The 22,048-nt window shown below is 41.9% G+C and overlaps 1 protein-coding gene across 1 annotated transcript in view; it reads right to left on the minus strand.

Moving 5' to 3' along the window:
- The window catches only part of ank3a (ankyrin 3a), a 101,245-nt gene that overhangs the window by 9,194 nt on the left and 70,003 nt on the right, over positions 1–22,048 (minus strand). The window contains exons 35-42 of the mRNA XM_066666861.1: positions 21,417–21,542; positions 20,412–20,534; positions 19,941–19,967; positions 18,420–18,501; positions 10,439–17,662; positions 9,575–9,649; positions 7,366–7,497; positions 5,348–5,491 (exon numbers count right to left, since the gene is read on the minus strand). Coding sequence (XP_066522958.1) covers positions 5,348–5,491; positions 7,366–7,497; positions 9,575–9,649; positions 10,439–17,662; positions 18,420–18,501; positions 19,941–19,967; positions 20,412–20,534; positions 21,417–21,542 — 7,933 coding nt within the window. The remainder of the gene's footprint in view (positions 1–5,347; positions 5,492–7,365; positions 7,498–9,574; positions 9,650–10,438; positions 17,663–18,419; positions 18,502–19,940; positions 19,968–20,411; positions 20,535–21,416; positions 21,543–22,048) is intronic.

The raw sequence follows: 22,048 nt of genomic DNA on the forward strand, positions 1-22,048 counted from the left end.
TTAGTTTCATGTTAGTAACCGTACTTTGTGAATTCATTCGCAAAAAATCGATTCTTCGACTCAAAGCCTCTGGGAGTCAACTCTTCACCAATGATTCTGAGAGTCAAAACTCTTGGAGTGGACTAAGTGTCGCCTTGCTTTCGTTTACACGTGTATCATATATCACTCTGATATTTGAGGTTGTAAGGTTTAATCTTTTTATCCATGGCTCGGGTGTTGGCTAAAACAGCAGCTCTGAGAACAGTGAGAGCAGCGGAGAAGAATTGAAGCGAATGCACCTAGAGTCGCCCTGACCACAGCCCCAGAAAACAAACAACGGAGCATTTTCCTGTTTTTATTTCCTTCTGATTTTATTTTGTTTTAAAACCAGAAAACTTGTCTTTTCTGTTTCAAAATCAAAATAGAATAATGTTTTTTCCCCCCATTTTCCGTTTCCTGATTTTTGATTGAAAATCGTATAAAGAATGTTTTCCCGCTTTGTTTTCTCATTTTAAAACGACAAAGGAATGTCCAAAATTCAAATCAAACACAGTATTTAGTTGTTAAAACTCATAGCAATGTAATTAAAATACTGATATTTTGTCTATATTGTGCAGCTCAGTCACACACAAACACAGACAAAGACTGTAAATGACACACTGAACAAATAAATGTAGATGAAGGTGTGGAGCACAAGGTCTGATAATGGAGGAATGATCAGTGGATGGATGGATGGATGGCTGGAGGGATGCAGGGATGGATGGATGACTGTAGCAGCAGAAGAAAGGACTCCACTGCAGGGAGGAGAGGAGAGAGAGGAAGGGAGGCTGCAGAGAGAGGAGGACATATTTCTTTCTCTCCATCTTGTTTCTCTATCCCTCCATCAAGAGAGCACAAAGGATAGATGGAGGAGGAAGCCGCAGGAGAGAGGAGGAGGCTTATGTCATGCGTTCAAATTATTCACATCAAATGACAACACACATAAATATTAACACAATACAGGGTCTCGGCATGCATAGATTAAAGCAATAGTTCAACAAAATATCAAATTTACACAGTCCGGGTCAAATGTAGTTGATTAGCCAAGAAGTGTTTGGTGTCAGAGGTGTGCACCTTTAGTTTTATCTCTGGAAATGCCATAGATGTGCTGTCAGAAATTAGCTACAGTAAGTAGTCTTAGATAGCTGTACTTATTTTAGGAGAATATTTACTACGTTATTAGTGTAGGATACTTTAAGTTTGCAGAGTTTGTTCGGCGCTAGTACTGATCTTATGGTGCTTTCCCACTGCATGGACCCTACTCGAGTCGACTCTCCTCTGCTTTTCTGCTCCTCCACCAGGTAAATCAGTTTCTGGTTCTGGAAGCGGGTTCTTGTTTAGTGGCCTTTCTCTCGTGGTTCAGAGCGAGTCGAGTAGGGACTAAACCATGGAGTGTAAACCTTGCAGAGCACTGATTGTCTAGAGAGAGTCGTCACTCTACGCCACGCAGCGCAGACGTCCAGCACCAACTCTCCATCTGTAAAATCTCCAGCTGCAGCAGAGATCACTTTTGTTTTTATTCGACTCACAACGGCAGCTCGTAAAATTACGCCGTGGTCTTTTGAAGAGGTTCAAACGCTCCTTGGATCGGTGGCCGACGAAAGAATCCAGCGAGAGCTGGACGCTGCAACAAGGAACAAACTCTACTGATATGTCTGAACTGATTGCGTCGCCCCAAGTTTGCCCTTTGTGTGTGTATTGAGGCTGCTCCTGCGAAAATCATGTTTATCCACAGGAAAGGACTGGACGCTTGTTGCTTTGTCGGCTGCTGGTGTGAACGGGGGTTAATGTTACAATACATTTTGTGTAGTGTAAAAAATATTTAAAATATCACCATATACGCTAAAATCGCAGCAGCCTCGTAACTCGAGTGTTAAAACAAAGAAGCAAACTTCAAACAACACACATCTTGGCTCATGAACTACATTTGGGATAAGTGTGATTTTTGGAAACTATTTCTTTAAATCTCTTAGTGGCTATTATTCATAAAAGAATAGATTAGTATCACAGTATCTACAAACAGTATCCTATTCTTCATTTATATACTACTTAACATGATACATTACACACACTCCTGCACAAAAAAATGTATCAAGCTTAAAATGACTAAAGACTGAGTTTTAATGCAAGAAATTAGCAGGAAACATATTCAGATTATTATTCAGAATGTTTCTTAATTATATTTTAAAATCTCATCGGAGGGTGGTATATAGCAGGTGGTGGTGTAAATACAACCTCACTACAAGTTTTTTCCTTAATTATTTTAAAATGTTGAAATGGTTTAATCAGAACTGATGCCTTCACTGATGACTTCTGACACCTGTGAATTAAAGTTAGTTTATTTGAGACAAATAATCTCCATAGGATTTAAAGCTGGACTCTAACCAAAACATGAACCATATTTACACAAGACATACCTCGATAAAACAATTTATATAATAGAAAGAAGTCCTTTCTGTAATATTCTCTGTGCTCCAGTCTTTCTGCAATATTCTCTGTGCTCCAGAGTCTTTCTGCAATATTCTCTGTGCTCCAGAGTCTTTCTGATATATTCTCTGTGCTCCAGAGTCTTTCTGCAATATTCTCTGTGCTCCAGAGTCTCTCTGTAATACTCTCTGTGCTCCAGAGTCTTTCTGCAATATTCTCTGTGCTCCAGAGTCTCTCTGTAATATTATCTGTGCTCCAGAGCCTCTCTGTAATATTCTCTGTGCTCTAGAGTCTCTCTTTGATATTCTCTGTGCTCCAGAGTTTTTCTGTAATATTCTCTGTGCTCCAGAGTCTCTCTGTAATATTCTCTGTGCTCCAGAGTCTCTCTGTAATATTCTCTGTGCTCCAGAGTCTCCCTGCAATATTCTCTGTGCTCCAGAGTCTCTCTGTGATATTCTCTGTGCTCCAGAGTCTCTCTGTAATACTCTCTGTGCTCCAGAGTCTTTCTGTAATATTCGCTGTGCTCCAGGCTCTCTGTAATATTCTCTGTGCTCCAGAGCCTCTCTGTAATATTCTCTGTGCTCCAGAGTCTCTCTGTAATATTCTCTGTGCTCCAGAGTCTCTCTGTAATATTCTCTGTGCTCCAGAGTCTTTCTGTAATATTCTCTCTGTTCCAGATATATTCTTTTTTAATATTTGCATTTAAATACCACTAAAACCTCAGTGTTATACCATTTTAGACTTGAATCTCTTCTCATGCACAGGGGTGTACAATTAATTCATTTGTACAATTAGGACATGAACATCCTTAAAGAACACTGGAGACAATAGCAGTTCCTGTGAAGAGTGAGTTACAGTAAAGTTCAGACGTCCACACTGGCCAAGGGGAAGCATCATGCAGACGCTGCTTCACCCTGCACGACTGTCCACATGCATGTTCAAATCCAGACACATGCATACAAGAGGGAAGGGGTGGGGGTGCGCCAACAAAAACACACCATGTGAGTGGGGTTTAACCAAAAGATTCATAAGGAAATAAAAATAAATAAGGGCTGATGTGTTTAGGGCCTTATAACACACCACCTGCTATTTGAGTTCAGGATGCACTCCATTAGACCTGGGTGATCAAAGAATTATTATAATTACTGAACAGAGATTTTTGACACATTATTTCTGAACAAAAATCTTGATCCTACTGATGTCCTACAAGAGCCAGGCCACTGTTTTTGCATTTCGTATTGCCTTGCGAAATCGGCATGGCCAAGGTCATGGATGGAAACTAGCGGTTTAATGCTGTGCTCAAGTTCTCATTGGGCGTCGTATACAGTGGGTGGTGGTTAAGCAGTAAATACGACTTCATGGTGTTTGGCTGAAGATCCGCCCGCTGTATACATCTCCCCAAAAAAGTGATTTAGCATTAAATAACAACTAAACGCTTTCTGAGTAATGATAATCTGATCATAATATTTGACTTTTATCTACATACTGAGACGATTTATGATTTGTGAACTTGTGTATCATCTAGAATGCTGAGTTTACCAGCTGTAAATACAACTTTATCTGCCATTTGGGTGCAATTTACAAGTCGGAAAATCTGTAAATACCAGTTTCCGACATAACTCGAATGCAGCATTAGCCTTGTTTCTGAATGGTACATGTCATCGTATTCAAACCCCTCCTCCAGCTCCTCCATTTTCGAGAAAACCTGTGAAAAACACCTTTACCCCGGGGATATTACGGAATATCCCCCACATATCAATTCGGACAGGATTAATGAACATGTGATTATTTTTACTGCTCATTTTACAGAATATAAAAGGCAACTTAGCTATTTTAAGTTTGCAGAGTTTGCTAGGACTTGCTTTTGTCTGTTTGAAGGGTGCACTAAAAGTTTTTTTGTGATAATTAGCAGTCAGTTAACGAGTGTAGGCTATTTTCAGTTTACATTTCACTTTTAAATTCAGGGCATTTAGCCAACACTCTTATTCATAGCAACTTGCAAAATGGCTTGAAGTTTTCCTTAGAAAATATCCTCAGCTACTGTCAGTTTGAATCCAAATGCTTCAGCCAAAAACAAAAGTCATTACGGATACCTAGATATAGCTACCAGTTCAAAAAGAATACAGGAGTGGGTTGTAGCTGTAGTCACAGTTACTCAAAACATACACTTAAGGAAAATATTCAGATAATTTGTGCATTTTTGATAATTTTATCCAACACAACTCACTATCCTGGAGGATGAATATATAGTTTAGCTTCCCTACACACACCTCTAAGAGCCAGCTGCGATTAGTTTTCAGTTACCAAAATTGGCTAGAATTACAAAATTGGCTAGAATTACATGCTTTAAAGAGTATCCTTAGCTAACATTAGTTATATTCGATGTTGAAATACGGAGAATAGAAAAATACTCTCTATTTGAGAAAGAGGATTCAAAAGAAAACTGTGAAACAACAAAAAGGAAAAAAACAGGAACTGGTTTAGTTTTTAAAAATTAAATCTAATCTTAGGTTACATTTTACTTGCATTAAGAAACAATTATAAACAGTAATTATCAATATAATTATGTGGGAAAACCTTTTTTTTTATCATATTTTGTCCAAATTACTCTTGCTATTATGTATCATTTATTATAAAGATGCTCTTTTAGAAAAGGAGCAAATTCTGAACACAAGAAACAGGAGTGGGGCACTAAGAGAAAGAAAGAGAGAGAGAGAGAGAGAGAGAGAGAGAGAAAGAGAGAGAGAGAAAGAGAGAAAAAGTGATTTCTAAAGAGGGCACTTCCATCCAAAAACATGAGACTTCTCTGAAAACCCAGAGGAGGAAAAAGCTTAAAGTGAAAAAAGAGGGATGAGTGTGGGGAGGGGACGGGGAGGGTCAGCTAGACAGGTCTAAACTTTACCATCCGTTTTCTCCTGGTACACAGCGCTATCATCTGCAAAACTTCTGGTGCCTGAAATGTTACCATAGTCAAAAATGGGCCCTTCCAGAAGCGTCACAATATCCATCCGGTTCACTTTGGTCAGTCCTGCGGTCAGCGCGTCCGCTGGAGGAACACAGAGGGAGTATGGTGAGGAAATTCACTACAAAACACACAGCCCTATACATATCAATAGTATGTCATTATATGGTACACAGCACATATCCTGCATTTTCTTTTAGCATTTAGCATTTCTCCCTGATGAGTGAGTAATAGTATTGTTTTAATAACTTATATTTACTCATAAATTAAAGGTCAGTTTTCTAGTTGTTACAGAGCAACTGCACCTGGAAGAAATTTTGTAATATTATGGCTATTACCCCCCAAAACACTGCATAAGTTCAGCTGAAATTATTTGGTATTAGTATATTCTGCTCCTTCCTTCGACTGTTCCCATTAGGAGTCGCCACAGATTTTCATCTGATCCGCATTATCAATTTGGCACAGTTTTACACCAGATACCCTTCCTGACACAACCCTCTCTATTTATCCGGGCACTCACACCTACGGACACTTTTGAGTCTCCAATCCACCTACCAACGTGTGTTTTTGGAGTGTGGGAGGAAACCAGAGCACCCGGAGGAAACCCACGCAGACACAGGGAGAACACACCACACTCCTCACAGACAGTCACCCAGAGGAAACCCACGCGGACACAGGGAGAACACACCACACTCCTCACAGACAGTCACCCGGAGGAAACCCACGCAGACACAGGGAGAACACACCACACTCCTCGCAGACAGTCACCCGGAGGAAACCCACGCAGACACAGGGAGAACACACCACACTCCTCACAGACAATCACCCAGAGGAAACCCACGCGGACACAGGGAGAACACACCACACTCCTCACAGAGAGTCACCCGGAGGAAACCCACGCAGACACAGGGAGAACACACCACACTCCTCACAGACAGTCACCCAGAGGAAACCCACGCGGACACAGGGAGAACACACCACACTCCTCACAGAAAGTCACCCGGAGGAAACTCACGCAGATACAGGGAGAACACACCACACTCCTCACAGACAGTCACCCAGAGGAAACCCACACAGACACAGGGAGAACACACCACACTCCTCACAGACAGTCGCCCAGAGGAAACCCACACAGACACAAGGAGAACACACCACACTCCTCACAGACAGTCACCCGGAGGAAACCTACGCAGACACAGGGAGAACACACCACACTCCTCTCAGACAGTCACCCGGAGGAAACCCACGCAGACACAGAGAGAACACACCACACTCCTCACAGACAGTCGCCCAGAGGAAACCCACACAGACACAAGGAGGACACACCACACTCCTCACAGACAGTCACCCGGAGGAAACCTACGCAGACACAGGGAGAACACACCACACTCCTCTCAGACAGTCACCCGGAGGAAACCCACGCAGACACAGGGAGAACACACCACACTCCTCACAGACAGTCGCCCAGAGGAAACCCACACAGACACAAGGAGAACACACCACACTCCTCACAGACAGTCACCCGGAGGAAACCTACGCAGACACAGGGAGAACACACCACACTCCTCTCAGACAGTCACCCGGAGGAAACCCACGCAGACACAGGGAGAACACACCACACTCCTCACAGACAGCAACCTTATCTTATCCTACCCAGAAAAATACCTAGTCAATGGAGAGAGGGGTGGTTTCCTACCCTCCCCCAAAAGTTACATAGTGCAGTTTCTACAGTGCTAAGCCCGTAGTTGTGACAACAGGAACTCGAATTTCCCAATTACAGTTCAGTGAAAGATCACAATGATTTTGAAGTCTCTACATTTTAGATAAAAATATTACATAGTGTTCCTTAAAACCCTTTTTGTAAAGAAAAGGTTGAACGAGAAGAAAATGTTGAACAATATTTTGACCAGATTTTGTGTACGTATTCAATATGGAGAAGGACAGAAACGAACACTCACTGGTGGCATTTTTCCCGTCTCTGTTCACCCACTTCTTAAGCAGCATGAAGCTCTGGGCTGTGAGGGAGTTGGGGTTCTCTGTGCGAATGTGATTGATCTCGTCCACAGAGAAATTCATCTCTCGAGCCAGCTCTGAAATCACATCATAAACAAATAAATAACTCGGCATAATGAGACTGCAGCACAAAACAGCCCACCAGGCAGTGATGCACCAAGTACGACTATTCATGTAAAACACTTTACACAGGGCATATGATTATATAAGATCAAATATATTGCCATATTGGCCATTATTTTTGTAAATACCTTTATATTTAACTTATATATACATGAATACACACTCACCTCATTACATCACTGTAAACACTCATGTGCAATGTAATTAACTGGACTGAGTGATTATTTCATAAAATATAATGAAAAAATTCAATTACTTTCAACACTTTCTTCTTTTTGACTTTGTGAAACTGTAAATTTGTATTTGAGCTGTTTGTGGGTTTAATTAAAATTAGCTGGATATTAGTACTATTATTAGTCAATAGTACTTAATAATAATAATAATTACAGTGCATGATAGATGTAGGCTCATAGTAATCTGGAAGGTCACAACATATGTTAGTTTTTTTCCCTAAAACAAATTAAACGTGGATTCATCTGAAAACAGCACAGATTCCACTCTCTTTCAGACCTGAGATGAGCTCGGGCCCAGAGACAGAGACGCCTGCTGTGGCCAGATGAGTTCATCCTCTCCCTCTTCAGTCGGAGGACGTGCTGTCCATGATTTAAAAAAACTAATTTAACTTTTAATTTGTCGGACCATAGAACCCTTCTCTACTTAACCTCAGTCCATCTTAAATTCTGCGCTTCTGTATCCTGTTTATATCTAGTTCCTGCTTTGCATTTGTGAGATGTAGCCTTTGTGGACGAAGCCTCAAACTGTGTTCACACAGACATTGGTTTGAAGACGTTTTAGCTTCTGAGCCCCTGCAGTGTTTTCCACTAAAGAAACATATCAGGTGTTAATGCAGTGTTGCCCGGGGGCCCACAAATATTGGTATATCTTTATTGGTAATGTATATCAGCATTGATAATATCAAGAATTCTTTATATTTTAGAAGTGATGGTCACATCTCAACACAGACCATCAGACTAAAGTGATGCTAATAGGAGTTGATATTGTGTAGAACGCAAAATAAATATATATATATATATGGCTAATGTTCCCAAACTTTTGAATCTCTGTGTGGATTCATTCTCACAATGAAATGGTGCAGTATAATACCACATATAACCAGGAGGGGTCAGTGCAATGCTAAAGTCATCACATCCCACACAGCATGCCTGACCACGAAAGTGGTCACTTCACTGAAAATCTCTCCTTAAGTCACTGCATTTAATAATAAATAAAAATAACCAACCCAGAGGAGTCATAAGAACCAGTCTCACAGTGTCCACACACTACCTCCGTATTTTAATATTCAGCAAAATATTCTGTTTGCTGTTCATTTTACGCAGACATTCTCGGACCTCTTTTCATCCCTTTGAATTAAACAAGTCTTAATATGTAAATGAGCACTGTTCTGAAAGCCTTGTGTCTGCACTCATTTAAGCAGGACAAAACTCATGTTGCAACTTTACTATAAAATGTTTTCTGAATAACAAATACACGAAATAACAATAACAAAACATACAATGTGTAAATTCACTGGTAACTGTGATGGCATTTAATCTGTTCATTTAAATGAGACAGCTTTTGGATATAAGGGTAACAAATGACCTTGAGAGTGAACAGTGTTTGACAGTAACAATGTGATATCAGGCTAAAGTAATAAAATCTTGTATTACAATTTGTTTTCATATTTCATTATGATTCAGTTAAATTTAATTTAGTAGTATGGACCGCACCCGTGTAATTTGGAATCGGAAGGCGAACTAAGATGAGTTTGGGTTGGAGTTCGGAGCGGTTAAGGAGCTCCCGGTTAGAAAGGTGGAAACAGAAGAGGAGTGGAGGTGGAAGCAATTTGATTGGCTCCCAAAATTCAGTTATTACATAACTCCACATAAAATATCCCCTGCTCTCTCCGTTGTATGAAAATATCAAGACAGAACAGTCACCAATGAAAGCCCCACATAATTTCAATTATTATTATATCTAGATACAAGTTTTTTTGCCTGAAAATTACAGTGTATTGCTTATGACAGGTCTCACCCGTCCAGCTGAGTCCTAGATGATCAGCCACAATAGCCATGCGAAGGTCAGTCCTCTCACACGGACTTTGTGGACCTTGAGAAAAAAAAACAAAAAAAATGCACAAGAGAAAAATTCATTAACCCTGATCATTCAAAACCACAATCCGTTCAAAGCCATAGACACAAAAAGTGGCTGTATCCTTTTCTGGCCAAACGTTTTTTGTTTTTTTTTGAATACACACGTTTAGAAACTCTATTATTCCAAACCAGTGTAAGTGAAGGGAAGCATAATACTGCAAATGCAACACTCGAAATGTCACTGCGGATGGCAAGAAAAGGAACTGTGCACAGACAAGATGGTGAACTGCTGTGTCTATAAACACATGGTGCTCTGAATACTTCTGTAAATAGAAATTCTACAGAATCTATGCAGGCAATCGCTGTGACTGTGTTAAGGTTTACATAAACAAGAACAAGAGGTCTGTACATTTTAAAGACGATAAAAAAGGTGACTCTGGATTTTGATGAAGAAAAAGAGGCATGCAGGCATCCTGTACAGTTCCAGTTTTTGCACGGTTCACTGACTGTGAAGAATAGACACCGAAACTGCAGTTTTCTACTTGCGACTCTAGCACAGACAGACAAACTGTCCAGTGGCCCCTCCCTCCCTGACATGCTACAGCAACTGTCAAAGGTGGGGGAGAGAGAGAGAAGAGGGGGATCCGACAAGGACAGGTACAGTAACACTCACACAGTACAGAGATGGGAGAAGAATGACAGAGATGGACAGCTACTGTTCACGCCACAGGCAATCCAGTCAACTCAATCACAACGGCTCATGCAACTAAGGATCAAGTAAAGTTTTCAATAAAATTTTACAAACTAGGCTTGATCTCCGCGATGGGGGGCGCCCCACGAGCGCCTGTGCCCTTATTGCCCTCCTTCCCTCCTCCTGTCCGCCTAGTCCTCCTCCTCTCACTGCCCGTGGACCTCGCGGACCTGGGCGTGACCCCTCGGGAGGAGCTGGCAGAGAGGGAGGGCTGGGACTGGGAGGGGTCCGATAGGGAGGTGCTTCGTGACGTGCTGCTGTCCTCCTCCGACTGCTCTGCCTGCGTCTGTTTCTCCTCGTCTGAAAGGCGATCCGCCACTTTTGCCGCTCCCCCGCTAACGCTCTGAAAGAACTTGATCGACTGCCTACACAGCTCACTCAGGTTGGCTCTGTCGGCCTCGCTAAGGGAACAGTTGCTCAAAGCAGCCCCCGCTGACCTGTCTCTGTTTGGCTGCTGGGGGGAAACTACCTGCCGGACGACTCTATCGGACTCCACGTACTTTCCTGACCTCGGCCCTGCAACTAAAGAACAGGCTGAACCATTCCTTTTGACATCTTTGACTGGGATTCTAGATCTGGGCTCTATACTGCTGGACGAAGGGTCCACTTTCCTAGCTTCAGGTTTGACCACTTGCCTAGGTTTATGCTTGCCTGTGCTTTGGTTGTTAAAGGTGAATCCCACAGCCTTGACTGGGAGCCTAGACCTGGGCTGAACTTTGACGTCTACCTCTCTCTGGGATTCTTTGATCTCACTACTACTACTGGGCTTTTCCTCTGCAGTCTCTGTGGAAACTCTACAGAACTGAGCTTCTATCCTACTAGCTTTCTGCAGAGTGGGCTCAGAGGATGACTGGAGGTTGAACACTACACTACCACACTGGATGTAATTAGCTTGAACACTGGAGGCCTCTAAGTTATTGTTGTTATTGCAGTTTTCTGAAGGGAAATCTTTTCTTTCAGTCGCAGCTGAATCAGAGCATCTGCTACCAAACTGACTCTCGGTTAAGTGGGTCTCCAAGCTAACACACTCCGGCGTTTGACTCGCTGAGGCATCTGCTTTAAAGTCACTCGGTTCGGCAGAACTAGAGTCTTTCTTTATGGATATGGAGGCAGCGATTCCCATCTTTATAGGGGTGCGCAATTTAGGGTCGACCTTGGAGGCCGTGACAGTGCAAGAGGAGGCGGTTTCGCCTACAGTGTCAGTGCTTGAAGGTGCATCCAGGCAGCCAGTGCTGCCCTGAGCTGGGCTGCCTCTGGATGGTGTAATGTCTGTTGTGGCCTCTACCTTCCCCTCTACAGATCTCTCCCCTGCCTTTGTTTGGGAGGCACCTACCCCCGCACTTCTGCCCCCTTTGCCCTTGTCCCCTGACTTCCCGGCTGCGGTATGCTCACCAATCTGGAAAAACTGAAGCCTCTCCTCAACAAAGTCCCGCTTGCTCATGTCAATAGCGCCACTGCGGGTCATCTCAAACATCTTGCCCTCATGGAAGGGGAAGGGGTTGGGCTCGCTTGTTGGGGTGCTCTCATCAGTTGGTGTTCGAGCCGGAGTGGTGTCTGGTGTGGTAGCCTGTGACTTGTCTTCCACCGACAGACCAAAAGGCTTTGGGTCATCATCTTTGCCTTTAGCGTCAAAAACTCCGTCCTCCAATCCTTTGCTAGACCACGGGTCAAAGTCCAAGCCTTTGGTAGCGACAGTTTTAAATGTAGTATTCAGTTCTTCTTCAAGTTTGTAGCTAAAACAACTATCTGCAGACCCTTGTCTGTCAGGATGCCTTCCCTCCAGGGAGTAATCCTTCTCTCTATCCTTACCACTCTCAGAGTGTTTGCTCTTAGATTTGGCCTTTTCTACAGTTTCCTCATTGGGAGAGCTCTCCTCTTCAATCACTTCCAGTTTGCTCTGGCTAAAAGAGCGATCACCTGCTTTCCCATCATTTGAGATACTGGAGGTTTTAGGATCACTCAAGCCATCATCCTCATCCTGCAGATCATAACCATCAAGAGAGTCTATCTCAGTAGCATCAGTGTCATGAGAAAACTCTGCAGTTGTTGCTATAGAGCAGTCAGTGATGGACTGATCATTGCCATTCTGCTCAAAGTCTCCTTCATCTCCTTTGATGACACCATTCACATTTGACTCTTTGTAATTGGAACCATTTATCTCTGGTTTTCGAGGCCTGATGCGTTTTTCACCCTCCTCTGCCATTTTGAAAGTATACTTTTTGAGAGGAATGGGTTGAAAGACAGACTCATCATCACTCGAATCTGTGTTTTCGGCTCCAGGCGGCAGAGGAGATGGTGGTTGGACTCTGATCACAGGCTCGGCTAGGAGGTGCCTGTCATGCTCTTCTTGAAGATTTACCTCTATCATTTCTGTTTCTGCTTCGGATGATGGACATGATGGCTTCTTTTCAGGGTCAGAGGGCTCAGCCTCTAGTGGTGGGGGTGGGGGGAACTCAATGTAAGCTACTCGTTTGTCTTTTGCTCTTTTTCCAGGTGATTCATGTTTCCCTTTAGGGGACTCAGGTGGAGTGGCAGGTTTGGCTTTTTCTGCTGGCAGTTCCCTGAAGATAAAAGTCTTAGGTTGCTCCTCTTCCTCTGATTCCTCTGGAATTGGGCTTGGCATGCCAGAAATGGAACCGATTACAGACTCCGGTACTCTGGAATTTAAGTCATAGCTAACCTCTTCAGAGGTGGGTGTCTCAGGAGTGACAGGACTTCTCCCAGAACTGTCCATGAAAGTCACCTGCTCTAATGTGTCATCTTCTGGGCTGCCCTGAGGTGAAGACTGGTGTTTCTGTTTGACTGAGTAAAATGCACCCCTGGTCTCATGCACTGTTCGACTTTCATGGCTAACTACTTTCTTATAGGTGCTAAGTTGCCCTGTGGCAGTCTCCTTCTCATACTGCTTGTCTACATGAATGCTGACATAAACTGGAAGGGGTTTGATGTCTGAACTGACACCTGGATTTACTCTCTCTGTATACTCAATCTGATCGCTGTCAACACCGTTACAGACTATATTTGCATTTCCTACTGACAACCCATCACTAGACGACTTCTTTGCATCGGAACTACAGCGATGCTTACCTCTATCTAACACTGGTAAGGGGGACCCTGCTCCATCGGTTTTAACAGATGAATCTAGTTTTAAAGTACTGCTTTGGTGATGGTCTATAAAACTAGATGAAACCCTAACAGGAATTTGTGATTCCGAGTTTTTTTTTAGAGAACCACTGTATTCGTCTGAGCTACTGGGGTCTTCTCGAATCACTAGCTCTGTATATATGATCTTTTTGGTTGTTTCATCTTTGGTGGAATTACTGCTCTTGTCACTATCAACCATAGCATCTTGAACTAAAGTGTGGGATATTTTTGACTTAGGAGCTTTATGATGTCCATTGCCATGGCTTTCCCAGGTTTTGTACACCTTTCCGTCTTTATCTGCATCTTGTTCTTTGCCATGGACACTTTTATGATGATTTGGAGAGGTGTTATCTGAAACATTCCTGTTTCTGTCAGCAAGTGCTTGGGCTCTCCTGACATTATAACTTTGCCCAATCTCACTATCTACAACCTTCTTTGGGCTATGCTCACCTTTGGAAGGGTCAGCTGATTTTGAGAGATTCCCCCCAGCAAATACTTGATAGACAGGCAGTTTACTTTCCTGTAGCTTTCTTACTGGAGATCCAGATGTTTGATCCCAGTGGGGCCCCTTGTCTTGCTTGTGAGCCTCAGCTTCAAATTTCATTCTAACTGAGCTGACCTTAGATGTTGAGGGCTGGTAATATTTAGAGGATTCACTTGCACTACTTGCTGATGAACAATCACCTTGTTTTCCACCGTCATCATTGTTTAAAAGCAAAGCTCGTCTCTCTGGGCTGCTAGGAAGGCTGGCACACTTTCTGTCATTAGCACCAAACCTGTCTCTAAACCTATCCCTGCTCCACTCCTCTCCATTCCCTGCATTCCTAAACACTGATCTTTCAGGGCTGCTGCAGGTAGAACTAGGTCCAGATCTAGTCTCACGGGCATCTTGTCTACGATGCTTCTTCTCAGGGGAGTGGAGTTCGTCGTTCAATTTCTCAGTTTTATCACGGAAAAACTGTGAGACTTCACTGAGCTTTTCCTCTGCTTCTTTCACTGTTCTGTCCACTCTGTCCTCATATATTGTTTTGTCTCTATTTCTACTTTGCTTATCTTCAGACGCTCTCATCCAAAAGGCCTTTTTTGGACTAGCAGGATCTGAAGCATACTGCAGCATGGTTAGCTTGTCATAATTTTCACTGTCCTTTGAGGTTGTGCCCGGCTTGTCGGGTTTAAGCATGTATTCTCTCATCGAGCCACTGTGTGGTCCTTCTTCATAGTACCGTGATCGATCGATCACAGATTCATCAGAGTCAGAGTGAGAAGAGTCAAATTTCTCAGAGAAAAGCATTTTCTCTGCAAATTTGTACGACTCCCCTCTTGTATCGGCAGATTCTTCCTCATGGTATTCCACTGAGTGCTGACTGAGTAGTTTCAGAGTTTTATAGGAGTCATCACCCATTAGCTGGGCAGAGCTCGGCCGGCTCTCGTCCTCCTGAGAGACAGGCGTATTCACTCTGGACGAGTCGAAATAGCAGGGCAGGGATTCCTCAGGCTCTTGCTCTTCCTGCAGCTCAATTTCCTCTGTGTTCTGAATTTCCTTCATCCCACTGCTGCTTTGGTAAATGTACATCTCTTTCTCTGGGTGGTTCTTGGTTTGCCTGATAATGACCTCTGTCGGTTCAGTTTTATTCCCTTTCTCAATATGAACCTCAATAATGCGCTCCACTTTGGGCATAGAGTCTCTATCTGGAGGTCTCTGAGATTGCTCCACTCCCTCGCCATTGCCTTTGTGCTCAAATAAGCCAGTTATCTCTCTGGAGGGATCTCTGCCAGACTGGAAGGCTTTCATAATGTCCCTCACTGACATGGTCTCTTCAAGTCTCTCTGGGGTAGTCTCTTTACTCTGTGGTTTGTGGTACACCATTCGTGTGGTAGTCGTAATATGAGTCTCCTCTTTGAGTCGCATGCCTTTGCTTACCAGGTCTTCTTCTGGATTGGTTCTGGCTTGATAAGCTTTCACTCGCTCCTTAATGGATCCACCAGGTGATCTAGAATCTGCATCAATACATCGGACGGGAGGCTTCACCATTTTAACTTCCTGAATTACAGGCTCCTTTGTGTCCTCCTGAGGTTCATAGCTCCTTATAACATGAACCACCTCAGTCCGTGTTTCGGTGATAACTGGTGGGATTTCCTGGAAGAGAGCTTTGGGTCCCATTCCCTCTGCACTCTGTGGTGCTGAAGGAGTCCTCTCACTGCGAGTCTCAAACCCACTGTCTGACAGTGGGCTTTTGTCTTGATCATGGGAGATATCATCTGGGGAATCAAGAACCACATCTGGCCCAAAGAGGGCATCTGCTAGCTTACACAGCTCCTTCTCGGAGGGGGATGGGCGCATATTTGAAGGGGGCATTTTGAGCTTGTGCTCTTGAACAGCTATTGCAGGTTTTAAGACACGTTTCTGTTTCTCCTCTCCCTCTCTCCTCACCTCTTCAGTCCTCTGTTTGGCCTCTACAATTTTTGACAGAGAACTTGTGCCAATGTCATTGGTCAGGTAGTCTACCACTTTCGCCAAGTTGAAATCTCTTTCAGGTATGTTCTTTGTTTTGGCTTGAGGTGCCACGGTCTCATATCGAGGGGGGCACCTCCACTCGTTTGCCTGAATGTCATCGATTTCATCCTCCAAGTCTTCTTCAACCTTGCTGTTTTTAATATGTGTTTTACTGTCCCGCAGAACATCCTTGCTTAGTATCTCGCTAACTTTGACTAGGTCTTGTTTGACTTTCTCCACAATCCTATAAGGTTCCTCTTCTTCTACCTTGTGCTCTTTGGGAGAGTCAGATCGGAAGCCTTTGGAAACGGAGCTTGCATCTGTTTGCAGAATTGCTGACATTCGGATAAGATCCTCCTTCATTTCAGCAACGTCTTTTAGTATCTCCTGGCTGTTGGACAGAGGAGACGGAGAGGTTGGCTTGAGGTTTGCAGGGGACATGAACAAGTTTGTTTTGACTGGGGACAGCGTTCTGGCAAAGGAAGACTGAGTTTGATTATTGGCTTCTGTAGGCATGGCTTTTCTGGGGGACAGGAGAGCTGCTGTTGATTTAGAAATGTCTGGAAGCTTTTTAAACTGGGGTTCTGGTAAAACATTTATAATAGAATACACAGGCACTGTGATTGTGCTGCAGGTGACGGAGGTTGTGGAGTTGGGAGGAGATCTAAGTGAGGCATAGATGGAGTTGGAGCCTGAGGACCTAATAGATTGATAGGAGGAAGATGGCGAGGATGACATTGACTTAAGTGTGCCGTAGCCTGCAGAGCAAGAGTTTAATGTCTTTTCCACTTCATCAAAGGCAGCGTTTACACTAGTGGTGGCAGCGTTGGTCGTAGCCTGTATCCTCTCCTGTAGAGTTCCAGATACAAGTGAACTGGGGGATGAGGGGCGGTATTTAGTGGGTGAAACTGTCCCGTTGATCAAAGATGCGGCACTGGAATTGGAGTTGCTTTTAAGCGGTGAGGAGAGGGAGCTCAGGAGTCCTCTGTGGTTGCTCGAAGCATCAGTTGTTGTTCGGATTGAGGAGAGGCCTGGGACTGTTTTGATAGGGGAACCAGTTGATGGAGCATTTGAGGTGATGACAGATTTATAGGGCAAACTAGAACTATATATGTTCAGAGAGGACTTTGGTGAAGCAGGAGGGGTCATAGCGATTGAGGATCTCTCTAGAAGTGAACCTCCAGCAGGAACTGGAGAGGTTCTGGCAGAAAGGGCTGCCAGGCCTTTTACAGAGATCGAGTCAGGGTTGCTCTTCCCTGGGGATGACAAGAGGGTTGGGGAAGCTTGGACAGGGTACTGGGCTTGCTGAACAACAGTTTTTATCGGCGAAGAAATGGTTCTGTATGAGCGAATTGGTGACGCAACATCACTGGCAGATTTGATTGAGGATGCAGGTGATCCCCCGATGACAGATCTAATGGGTGAGGCAGAGTTTACAGACCACACGGACCTCAGTGGCGAGGCAGAGGGTGTGTTGGATGAGGAGCTGGAGAGGGAACCAAAGCCGGATTTTGCCTGGTTGGTGGTGCTGACAGGCGCCCAAGCCTGGTAGGAGCGTGCCGTAAAGACAGGCTTGTAAGCGTAGCCAGAAGGTTGCGGCGTTGTTTTCGGAGTGGCGTTGTGGCCTCTTTCGGCTGTTTCTTGCATAAGCAAATTAATAAACGTAACATAAAAGTCAACAGAAAATGTTAAAAGAGAGAAAACAGAGATATGAAGTTTAGTCCCAAATTTTTGTCAAGAGCTAAAAGTTTGTAAATGACTTACAAGGACTGAAAAAGTGTCAGCATTCAACATTTTCAAAGCCTTTTTACAAGATGATGGTGACAGTAAGAGAAAAGGAAAACAGAAGATAATGAACAAAGAGGAAGCAAATGAAAACCAAACATGCAAAAATGTTATTTGACAAAACACTACAGCAAAACAAGTCTGTCCAACCGTTTCACTCATGTAAAACTCGTGGAATGTATCGCAAAATATTTACAGTGGCTGACAAAACATATAAAATGACAATGCAAAAATACAATAATGACAACAACTATGAAATGGCAGGTTTCTTTATTCAACATAAAGATTAAACATAAAAATGAAATAATACAATGCAAAACTGATTCATGAAACAGAAATATTTGAATTCAGATGAAAAAAAGAGCAGGAATAAAATGAAACAAAATATTGCACACATGATCAGATGAAAAGCAAAACTCCAGTAAAGTATGGTGACAGAACAGAGGCAAAAAATGATTATTTTTTCTTTGATATGTTATTAATCTGAATTTAAGACTCTGAACTTAAGAGATAATCTCAAATTCTTTTGAACTGAAACCCAGCACAGACTTGTCTATACAGGATTTCAGGATTTTCTATCTGAAGAAATGGAGAAGAAAGTTTGAAACTCACTGGACGCAGGGTCGGTCAGATAGCTGTAGCGCTTTCTTAACGCAAACGAAGCAAAGGTATGACGTCGATCTTTGCTGTCATTCTGAAATAGCAAAAAAAGTAAAAGGCTATAAGAGAACAAAGCCGGAACTAAAATGATTACAGGAGCTGGTTTACCAATAAGTGTATAAATAAGTTTTAAGGTGTTTGTGTGTAACGTATAATTGTAATTAAAAATTTAAACATTCTCCTGCTTATTAGTCATTTTATGGTAACTTTTGCGTCTCATACAAAATGATAATTGGCATTTTATTCAACAAAAAATAAATAAATAATTAAATATAAATTCGTTCCCGACTCTGACACTGCCCATCTGTAAATGGTCTAAACCCACACTCACACGGACTTTTGGACACAGTATTATCCCCAAGAACAGAAAAAACCCATCACAGTCTTCTGCAGCTTTTTCCTGATGAAGCTCAGAACGAATGCAGCGCCCAATAAACCCTTCACTTTTCACACGACTTCAGTTTTAGGTTCTTTTTATTGAATAAAATGAGAATGTCATTTTTAATACGACACACAGTCACTGTAACATCATTAAAGAGCGGAGAATGTTTGAACTCTGAATTGCAATTATACACCACACAAAAAAGCTTATTTGTTAAAAGCTTATTTGTACACCTAATACATTTAATTTTAAATTAATTTTAAGAATAAATCCTAAATTGAATGAACAAAATTCCTAAAATTCTGCTTGACATCATACTATTTTCATTGTGATTCCTTTGCTGATTCAAGGATCCTTCAGATATTTTACTGGAATATTGATTGAGAATTGAAGTCATAAAAGGGACTAAACTGGGAAGTTCATATAATTAATTAGAATATTGATCTGGCTGTTTACGCCATAAACTTTGGAGCCCCTGGGCCTGATTTGTTTAGTAGATGCTGTACTGAATTCTGCATCCTTTTGATTCAGAGTGACATTGTGCTCAGTGCCATTACATTAGCTGACTCAGCTACAACCCTGTACCGACTAAAAATGAGCATAGGCGGTTCAGAGAAATTCACAAAAAACACCAGACAGCTGTAGAATCTTTTAAATGCATCACTTACAACCTGTTTCTAAAATAAATTACTTTAAATTAAAATAATAAAAATCTTAGGTGCATAAGCCCAGTACAATAGACCTATAAACACCTGTCACCTTTATTGCTGATGAAACTTTTTAAATCATTAAACATACTGGAAAACAATACCACACTGGAAAATGCTGAAAAAATAGGAATAAATAAATAAATAAATAAATAAATAAATAAATAAATAAAGAAAGAAAGAAAGAAAGAAAAAAGCAATAGCTTGAAAAAAATCAACTGATTTCAGCTCAGGGCTAAACACAAACTCATGCAGTAACTCTAGGCTCCGTACCAATGGATGGATCTGAGAAAAAAAGCCTCTGACCAACCACAATGTTTTAAAAGAGCTACTAGCGTATGGATCACACAGAACGCCAAAGCAGAACAGTGATGTCTTCATTACCTCATCATCGGGATCCGACTCCATCTCCTACATTCCCCATGATGCATTGTAATAGTAGATAATGGAGCAGCAGTGGTCCAGCATTATAGCAGCAAGATGCAGAAGAGAAGAGAAGAGAAGATAAAAGAGGAGAGGAGAGGAAAAAAGAAGAGAAGGGAGGACAAGAAGAGAACAGAAAAAAGAGAAAAAAAGGAGAAAAGGAAAGAAAGAAACACAAGAAGAGCAGAGCAGAGGAGAAAACAGAAGAGAAGAGGAAAAAAGCAGAAAACAGAAGAGAAGAGGAGAGAGAAAATGAAAGAAGAGAAAGAGTGAGAGAAAGCTTTAGTGGCAAATCAAAGCCCAGCTGCAGCTTCCACAGAAACAGAGCTGATTTATCAGCGTTAAAGTGCAGGGTAGTGACACACTGCAACATGTGTGTGTGTGTGTGTGTGTGTGTGTGTGTGTGTGTGTGTGTGTGTGTGTGTACTGTACCTTTTTGTGTGCTGGCAGTGTAAAGTTGAGGTTACAGATGGCAGTATGTGGAAGGCCTTTGGAACTTTTCGGTTCTTTGAGGAATGACAGTCTCCCACAGGCTTCCTGCCCAACGTCTCGCACCTAGACAACAACAACACAGATTTTATCTCACAGTACATTGTTGGTTAATGGTTACAGTGACATTGCTTTGTATTATATTGACACCACTGGCTGCACTTTGCCTTTAACCAATCACACTCTTAATTTACGATATGCTGTGGGCATCCTGACCAATCACAGCCGCACTCTGTTTTAACAAACAAATGTAATCCAAGAAAAAGTATATAATGCAAATGACCCCAACCATGAACCATTGACTGATTCACCAATGACTTTTTAATCCCAGTACATAGCAATGCTACCACAATATTTATAGTATATAAAAATATATAAACCCAATGTGTTTCAAAATAGTACAAATATTACACAATGCAATGACATTATGTAGCATTATAATTCCGAATATATCGTAACATATACTCACAAGTAGCAATAATGGTCTAAATATTGTATGTTTGACATATTTTTGAAATTCACTATATAAATAATAAATAAAATCTTATTGATTATTGATTATTATTGATTGGTAATATTATGCAATATCCACAACCCTGAACTGGACAAGCGCTTACAGATAATGAATGAATGAATGGATGAATGAATGAATAAATGAATATTATGCAATATTTATAGCAACGTTATCAAAATTTCAGGCAAAGTAAACACAATATGTTGAAATATGAAATAAATATATTACAATATATTTAAAAGTACAATGGCGATACTGGTATTCTGCCAATTATATGATATATATATATATATATATATATATATATTACTTATTATATTTAAATATTATAATATCATCCTGCTGTTCAATTAGTATCACATTGGATGTTACTTCCAGCATATGTTCCTCTATGTCATTTCCTCTATACCAGTGTCAAACACAAACACACACACCTTGACGTTGAAAGGCAGTCTGTTCTCTTTGAAGGCGTAGAAGGTGAAGACGAGCTGCTGGCTGCTCTTACTGAGGGGGGCGAGGTTGCCATAACAGTCCACAAAGATAGGTTTTCCTTCCAGGATCTGTCAGTCACAGGAGGGCCCAGTAAATACAGAGTTTAGTTAATGTACATTTCACACTGTAATGTGGGAACTCTGCTGAAAACATGTGTGTGTGCGTGTGTGTGTGTGCATATAAACATATATGTGTCATATAGTCATAAAACTATATGTATACAGTAAAAGCTGTATTTATACACAGTGATAATCACTACTGACCATAAGCGCTACTGTCCATTCACCGCTCACATACTGTATACACTCTATATATTGACAACTAGAATTCACAAATTCTGCTCATGTACAGTATAAATTAATGTGTTATGCACATTGTACACTACCGTACGTGTTTACAGTGTATATTCTGTATATATCCAGTGTAAATATCTATATTATATAAAATCTGATTACATAAACAAGTATGCACATACTTAGCTCTCTCTCTCTCTCTCTCTATATATATATATATATACACATACACACAGACACACATCTGCGCTACGTACAGAGACATGTTGCATTATTCAGAT

The sequence above is a fragment of the Hoplias malabaricus genome, chromosome 1, assembly GCF_029633855.1.
Source record: "Hoplias malabaricus isolate fHopMal1 chromosome 1, fHopMal1.hap1, whole genome shotgun sequence".
NCBI classification, from domain to species: domain Eukaryota; kingdom Metazoa; phylum Chordata; class Actinopteri; order Characiformes; family Erythrinidae; genus Hoplias; species Hoplias malabaricus.